Source organism: Cottoperca gobio, chromosome 6, assembly GCF_900634415.1.
Source record: "Cottoperca gobio chromosome 6, fCotGob3.1, whole genome shotgun sequence".
Lineage (NCBI taxonomy): Eukaryota > Metazoa > Chordata > Actinopteri > Perciformes > Bovichtidae > Cottoperca > Cottoperca gobio.
The window spans coordinates 652,062-660,818 of NC_041360.1; the positions used below are offsets into that span (position 1 = coordinate 652,062).

Sequence of the window (8,757 nt, forward strand, 5' to 3'; positions counted from 1 at the left end):
GTCGTGTGTCACACCTGCACAGAGTTAATATTTTGCAGTGGTGGTCTCAGAGCATCTCTGATCCATTTGTAGATCTCAACAGAGAGCAGCTTGACTTCATCTCTCACCGCCTTCTCTCTGGACTCAAACTGCTTGGATAAAATCTTCACTACAGGCTTCAACGTCACTATCTTGGATCCAAACTCACTAGGGGAAGATGATGACGGACCGAGAGGTGACAAATGGTTAGTCATTGACCGTAGATAGAAGACTGCTATAATGTTACTGGTATGACCAGCAATAATAAAAATCAAACACATTTTCAAAACATTAGACAGTTACTTTTGAACTGCGTTTTTGACTTTTCCCTCAATGTTTGTTCACTTAAAATGTACATGTGCAGTGTACTTGTCATCAGCCAAATGCCATTGATGGAGCATCTAGCTACAGTATAGTTTGTTATATCCTCGCCATTCTCCAGCTAGGTTGCTAGCTAACTGGTTGGATAGCAAAAAGCAACATACATGTAATAACATTGGGATAGTAGTTTAATGTCTGCATTAAATTGCCTGAATATCAGAGTAAAAAAAAGTGTCTGCCTTACTGTGGTCATTCTAACCCAGGAATGTCGCACTGACCTGAGAGCCTTCCTGAGTGTTTCGATGCAGGCAACCACTATCTTGGGGTTTTTGTTGTCCAGGCCTTTGAGCAGCTCTTCCTGAACCACCTCAGCCTTTTCTAGCTCCATGTACATCAGGCAGATGTCTGTGCCTAGCTCCTTAGCCCGGGCCTTTGGCTGGTTGAACACTTTGGTCACCACGCCCGACACCACCTCACCTGTCGTCCTGTAGCAAAGGGCATTGATACAAGACACAGCCCGTCAGAGCACACTGGACAGACTTATGGAAGCAACTTATCAGTTGCCTTACATGGACTTTTAAAGAGGTCATTTTAATCTGAAAAGTTATTAAACAGGGTAAAGTTTTGCATCTTTACCACTACTCAAATTTTATTCACACTTCTGACAACAAATCCAGGCAGCTGGTGCATCCATTTAGATTCAAAAGGAAAAGTCAAATTGCAAACCATTTAAACTTATTTTAGATAGGTAGAATTAATTGCAGTGTAAACAGTCAGGCAGATATACTTCTCCCTATAGTCTGAGGGCAGACTGCTGCTGGAGTAGATTTTAAATACTGCATCACTTCAATAAAAAAAATATATTGTCCTATTATTTACTACAGTCTATGAGATGTTCACCACATCTTCTCTTACATACTACAGTTAATTAGTCAGACAGGGGAAGTTCCTTTACATTGTAACAAACAACCTGCCTCTTGGCTTACCACATCTTAATACAATCATTTATTTTTTTGGATCATTTAGAGTCACCAAAGCCTGCTTTCGCTGGCAGAATAGACTAACTGGAGCTCATGCATACAGTATTAAGATCAATGCTGGCAAACCCAGAGGGCTCAACACAAACACTTATCCTTTTATAAAAGCAATGATAAAGATGTTTCATTAACATTTGCTCCTTTAAACTGTGTCTAACACCTCCTTCCTTGACAGAAGCCACTTTAAGACAGACTTGAGCCCTGGTTGAAATCAGTGCGGCACCAACACGGAGGCTCTGGCAAATTAAACTTTTTTCCCCAGACGACTCTGCGTTAACCTGGCTCAACTTTTGGTGCAATACACCATTTTCATGAAAAGAACTGTGTTGGCCACTCGAATACATGCAAGTGCACAATTCTAACGGATTACTTTGTAGCATTACCACCGTATATGTAACATTTGCTTCACAATAGTCATAATGAAAGTAATAAAATAGTTAACGACATGATAACTTTCCAGCTGTAAATTCCTGTCTGAGCATAACAAACCATTGTGTAGTGTTTTGGCGTCCGATAAGCCTTTAAATTACTAATCTGTTCATGTAACTAAAATGTACTTCATTGTCTCAACAGTACCTTAAACAACACACCCCCACCAACGATGAAACCCCTTATGAATTTCTTGGTGGAAGCAACCGTTACTTACTTGCAAGCTACATGAGCATTCTCAATAAAGGCCAGGGCAGCCTCGAGGCCTTTAAGCTGAGCCACAGCATTAGAGTCAGTGACAAACTTCTTCATCAGTCCCAGGTACTTCCCCCACTCTGGACTCTTCTCATCTTCTATCTTCTGGAACAACTTCAGAGCTTCTTCATAACCATTCAGACGGGCTTTCCACACCTGAAGAAGAGCAAGAGTTACAAAAAGGAAAGGTGTATTCAAAGTTTAATAAACATCAACTGGGATTTGTCAATGTAAAACTAAATGTACACAAGTAGGTTAATCTTTCTTAAAAAAGGAGAAAGACAAGCCTTACTGGACAAACACACACTTGACTTTCCAGTTTGTGGTTAGAAGATGGAGGTCTGTATAACAGACAGGGGATGTGACCGCCATTCATGACATGACCCTTTAAGTGTACAGTAAGCTAATTGTTGGCTTTTATTGCAGGCTCATTTGTGAAGTAAACTTCGGGCAAAAACAGTCTGGGCTCATTAGACTGGGTTTAAGTTGTGGTAATTATGTACGGACCAAAAAAAGCCTTGTTTGAGATACTAAGACAATTCACTAACGTTAAATAGCAGTAAAGCAGGAAGCAGAGTTTAGCCTGTCGTCAGTCTTCTTGTTACCTTTGCCAAAGAGATTATGTTTTCCAGTCGGTTTGTTCCTTTGTTTGCCCCATTTGTCAACAGGAGTGTGGAAAAACTACTGCCAAGACAATGGTAGGGGAAACACTATACTTTATAGACACCACTGACTATCCATTGTCATTTTCTTCAATCATAAAATTGTTAGAACTCCTAAAATACATTGCTTGTATATTATAAAAAATAAAATAAAAAAAACATTGAGCCTGTTGTAGGCACAGTACACATACATGTGTGCACATGATCAGGATGGTTCTGCCTCAATGTTTAACCTGGAAAAACCCTGAAATAGGTTTTCCCACTTTGGGAATCTATATACCATTATAATATTTTCAACTAATATTTGGAGGTACATTTAACTTTTCTTATTGCATTTTACTGAAGTGTTTCTGATATTTTGTCTAACCTTGGATGTAAATGCCATGAAATAAATGTTAGAAACAGAACAAGGTATTAGATTGCATTAGTTCAAGCTTGATGGACCTAATACACTGGAAACAGAGCACACTTGCACTTGTTTGTTTATGGTAATGAAGGAAGATTTCTCCCAGTGCAACAATGCGGCTCATAGATGTCTTTAATAGTTTATAGACAACATTGGAGCTCTTTGGCACAGAGGAATAAGATTGAAGGCTTTGATAAACAGCAAGTACTCGTTGCAAACATTTCACTGGTCTGGGTCTTGTCATGGGATTATTAAACAATAAGCTAAATATTGAATATAACCAGCCTCATGCTTTAACCATCCGGATAGCGGTTCAGATGCTACTGGACTGTATAAAGCAGGCAGCCAGATGGGAACCTATTTGATGCAAAGCCATTGTTTGAGAAAATGCTAAACCAAACACTATAAATAATCATATGGCATTGCATCTTTTCCTGATTAGATGCTTACGGAATATTATATTAACACTGCTTGGTTGGTTTACAGGGTGTTAGTAAGACTTTGATTTGAGAGTTAGTTAAATCCTAAACTTAAAGCATTTTGGGGATAAGGATTCAAATAAACAGGTTAAGCACGTCTGTAAGAACAATTATCAGGTGGAAACTGTGAAACAAGTGTTTGTTTAATTAGTGAACCTGAGAAATTAATGTAATGTCATTATAATTTACAATAAAATAATTGTTTGAGTAACGATGAGATACAGTAAATACCAGCTGATGAGCAGGAACCATTAGCTGGTCCAAAATCTACACAAAAGTAAACACTATATATCATCATCATCATTCTCTTATAAAAGAGCACTTGTGTTTTTATATGGGATGGTGAGATATGACAAACATTTCCTGTCATTATTTGACTAAAAAGGAAATATTTTTAAAATTAGTGAATGAGATTGAAATAAATCGCAGAGAATATCATTGAGGACAAATATCAGTCACCTTGTGTTCACATTTCTGATCGACAGGGAGCTTCATCCACTCGCTGTCGTCCGCCATGGTGGCCACTCGGGGGTGGGCTTCCCCTAAAGGTACTAAACTGGAAAACAACAGCATTGTTAACACAAGATTACATTTGGTGCATTTCATCTGTAGATTACTACTGGGGGAATAGGTGAATCCCAAAATGTCTCAGAGATCTTGGTGTCAGCAGACCACATCCTGAAACCAAAAACCCAAATTTAATCCGAAGAATTGGGGTTTTCAGCTGCAGCCGTCACCTATTTTTGGGACATTCAACAACACTTGTAATGCACAGGAGCAAATTACACTATTAATCATGACTGTTTTGTTGAGACAAACACAACTAGCCCTGCATTTACTAAAATATCCAAATTGCCAGGGTGTGCAGTTCACAACATATTCTGCTGCTGTAACCAAATACCAAGCAAAGATCTATTCACCCATCTCCAGAATGTAATGTAGATCAGTGGTTTTCAAGCCATTTCAGGTGACCCTAAGTCTAAGGAAAAGAGAAACATATGAGCCATTTCCATTAAGTTGAAAAAAAGCAAACATATGTACTAGAGTCCAGCCCACAATGGATTTTTGAGGCAGACTCCATTACTTAAAAATAATATTATTTTTTAAGCAAGTAATTTCTTCATCTGCAAAGTAACTTAGTGACATGCACTCACTTCCACTTCAAAAGCAAACGAGCATGTGATTGTCTAATGCACAATCAGGGAGAGGCTTCATATTTCAAATTAATCCAACCCAGTCTGACTAAAGCAGTTATACTCCATTTACAGCTCTGGCCTGCTGACTTTTTTTTTTTTTTTTTTTTTAATAAAAATCAGTGAAAATAAATTGAGTTACAATTTTTATTTAATTGTAAATGAGGACGCAAAGTGCATAAAGAAAATCTTCCAAATAGAGCACTTTGCTTATGCTAATATAATTAATACCAAAATTCAACCAAACTGTTGAAACTTTGATCTTCGCTCAGAAAACGCCACAGTCTTATAATCTTCACGTGGAGCTGATGATCTGTGTTTACTGGGCACTGATGGTAACAGGGCTGTATTCCATGTAACGTTACGTTAGTATGTTTATTGTACAAATCCAAAGTGGCAGAAACTAGAAGATGACCTGATTATTAGTCTCGTCTTCCATGTGGCGGTGCATCCAGGAGAGCAGCCCGCCTGGGAGGAGAGAGGTCGGCAGAGCAAATCTGGTCCACACACCCAACACAGTGGAGAGTTAGGGTTAAGGTAATGCACCTTAACGCTGGTTACCAACCACCATATAACAACATCAATTTAAGAAATGCTTTTCATTGTCAGCCATAATGGCCAACTAACACCTTGCTCAAAGCTCTGATAAAAATTATAGTTTGCTCAAGCGACGAGGTATTGTTGCTTACATACACAATCTAAACTATGGGTGGGTGTTTACAATCTGAGAAAACACATTAGTGATTAGTGGATGATGTCCAAGCAGGCAGAAGCAGTCAAGGTAAATTCCACTTAGATACAGCAGTTTAGTTCAGAGTTGTTCATCACTGAACCGTAATAAAGCCTTTAAGACTGATAAAACACCACATTTAAGTTATATTTAAATCTAATAACCATAAACGATACCGTGCCACATATCACAACATTGATATCACTCAGCTGTAATCATACATCGCATTTCACATGTAATGTTATGACAGGTATGAGCGACTGCATGAGGGAGATGGCAGTAAACCGCTAGAATCTGGACAGAATTTCTGAACTGCACACAAGAATGAACACAGAGGGGCCTGAAGAGGACGTGCATTTAGAAATTAAACTGCACCTTTGAATACAGCCAGTCATTATCAATTAGGTTGGCAACTGTTTGCACTGTACTATAGTCTAACTAACCATTTTACTGGTTGTCACCAATGTCCAGTTTGCTCAGACTGGGAGTGGTCACCATCTAGATGTCGTTAGTTACTAGTTTGCTAGCGAGTTAGCGCCATTCACTATCAAACTTAGCAACGACTATGACAGTTGCTGCGTTAGCACGTTACCCCGCTCATTCTGCTTAAAACTGCTACAGTAAAAAATACAAGCAGCTCACGTTGACAATAAATATGTAACTTGTTAGCATATGAGGTATACACGTAATAGCAGCAGATGTTATTAGCGAGAGCTTATTGTTTGCCAGAGGTGGGTAGCCGTCGTTAGCTTCTTAGAAACAAGGCTATGAGCTAACCTTCCACAACCGCCAACACATCCAGGCCTAACAACGCACTTCACAACGACAGCTGCAGAAACACAACAACCTAGCATGCTAGCTCAGCGTAAAATACAAGTTTTCACTAAAATAAGAAAATAATTGCATGCCGCTCCGATACCTGTTTGCGTCTCTAAGAAGACAATACGATGCTGGATGTTTAGTTGGACCGGGGTGATAGTGGGATCGCTACGGACAAGCCCAGTGGAGCTTTATACAAGCATTGACAGTGCCTCCCACAAAGCACAACTTCCGGTTATAAATAAAACTGACGGCTACAACGTTTCTAACTTAAAATAACGTATCGAATAAATTACCCTATATTGTGTAGTCAAAAATGTATTAATGTAAATCAACATGAAGGAATACAAATTGTATTAGTTTATGTCTCTCTGTGCAACTAATACATTGGGCGGACAGACGGGCACCACCCTGACTACATCCCTCTTTTGTTTAATACATTTAATTTGTATTGGTCTCACTGCATGAAGAATACAAAATATAGAATAGGAAACACAAGTAAAATACACTCCACGTAATGTTGGATTCGCGGATTGCACATAAAATGCGGCTTCATTCTGTGTCACTGGAGAAAGCCATTGATTGGTTGCATTTGAACTATGACACTCCCCCAAGGTATGAAATTCCTTTGCTGATTCGGCAATCTCATATATCGTTTATCATCGAACATATTTGATTGGCTGCTCTGAAATTAAGCCCTTTTTCTAACTACAACATTTCCCTCATTTTTGGTTAATTGCATGCATTACCTTTACACCTATGTGATTTGACTGGCTGCAGGTTGATCTGTGTACGTTTCGTTAGTTAGATTTTTTTAAACCAAAAAACGCAAAATACCATGATATTTTCGTTTTAAATCAAAAACGAAAAAAGGGAAAGCCAAAGCCGTTTTTTGTTGTCTGATTCTAAAAGCAAAAAACACCAAAACCAAATTAAAATAAAGTTCCGATTTCGGTTTTTGATAACTACTTGTTAATCTTTCCGTTTTGTAATGAAGAATGAAGAAAAACAGACCGATGGACCGGAAGTTTAAGTAAATATTTCAAAATTAATACAAGAGGACAGAATGGCCAGGCTGTAAAAGTGCAGTCTCAGAAACCATCAGTCTGACAACGATAAGCATATTTCTGCATTCACCTGCAGATAATTGTTTATAGATATTAATTTTAAAAGAAAGTGTAACATTATGCAAGCTCTCTACATAACTTTATTCCGAGGTCTAACAAGACAAGAACAGAGACAAGTCCTTTGTCTGATGCCAATAGAAGGTCATTGGTAACTTTCACCAGTGCTGTCTCTGTGCTATGATGAACTCTAAATCCGGATTGAAAGACCTCAAATTACTAATTATTATGTAAAAACTCACACAACTGATTTGCGACTGCTTTCTCAAGGATCTTAGAGAGAAAGGGAAGGTTAGGTATCGGCCTTTAATTGGCTAAAACCTCTGGATCAAGGATTTTTAAAAAGTGGTTTTATTACAGCTACTTTAAAGGATTGTGGTATGTAGCCAGATAATAGAGACAGGTTGATCATATTTAATAACGAGGTGGTAATTAAGTGTAAAAGTTCAAACAAACAGCTTAGTTAGGAATCGGATCTAAAAGACAGGTTGATGGCTTGCTACAGCCGTTTTTAAGGTTCCGGTGGTTGAAGATAAGTCAGTACCGATTGAGGGCAGGAGGTCATTAATTTTGTCTTTAATAATTATAATTTTATGGTTAAAGAAGCTCATGAAGTCGTCACTACTGAGAGATATAGGAATAGAAGGCTCTGTAGAGCTGTGGCTCTCTGTCAGCCTGGCTACAGTGCTGAAAATAAACCTGGGGTTGTTCTTATTTTCTTCTATTAAGGAAGAGTAATAAGCTGCTCTGGCATTACGGAGCCTTCTTATACGTTTTAAGATGATCTAACCAGACTAAACGAGATTCTTCCAATTTAGTGGAACGCCATTTACTTTCAAGATTTTTGACTTTTCTTTTAGTTTGCGGATTTGTAAATTAAGCCATGGAGCTTTCTTTCTCTGTTTTATGATCTTCTTCTTTAGAGGAGCGACAGAGTCGAGTGTTATTCGCAGTGAGGCTGCAGCGCTATCAACAAGATTATTAATTTGGGAGGGACTAAAGTTAACATTGGAGTCCTCCGTTATATTGATATTGAGTCCTGGTATTGAATTAAGTGCTGATGGAATCACTTCCTTAAATTTAGTCACAGCACTTTCAGATAGACATCGAGCTTAGGATATTTTGCCTACTGGCTTGTAGTCCAATAACAGGACTTCAAAAGTTATTAAAAAATGGTCTAAACTTTCAATTTCAACATCATATGCCAGTATGCAAGTCCAAAGTGTGGTTTAATAACGAGATAAACACAGTATTAAGGTCACTATCAACGTCCACATGAATATT

At 38.3% G+C, this 8,757-nt stretch overlaps 1 protein-coding gene across 2 annotated transcripts in view; it reads right to left on the reverse strand.

Moving 5' to 3' along the window:
* The window catches only part of ckap5 (cytoskeleton associated protein 5), a 40,907-nt gene extending 34,331 nt beyond the window's left edge, over positions 1 to 6,576 (reverse strand). For both annotated transcript variants that reach the window (XM_029433217.1, XM_029433218.1), the window contains exons 1-5: positions 6,450 to 6,576; positions 4,067 to 4,163; positions 2,023 to 2,216; positions 618 to 824; positions 15 to 186 (exon numbers count right to left, since the gene is read on the reverse strand). In XM_029433217.1, the coding sequence (XP_029289077.1) occupies positions 15 to 186; positions 618 to 824; positions 2,023 to 2,216; positions 4,067 to 4,123 (630 nt within the window). In that variant the 5' untranslated portion in view covers positions 4,124 to 4,163; positions 6,450 to 6,576. The remainder of the gene's footprint in view (positions 1 to 14; positions 187 to 617; positions 825 to 2,022; positions 2,217 to 4,066; positions 4,164 to 6,449) is intronic.
* Between the last annotated feature and the right edge of the window lie 2,181 nt (positions 6,577 to 8,757).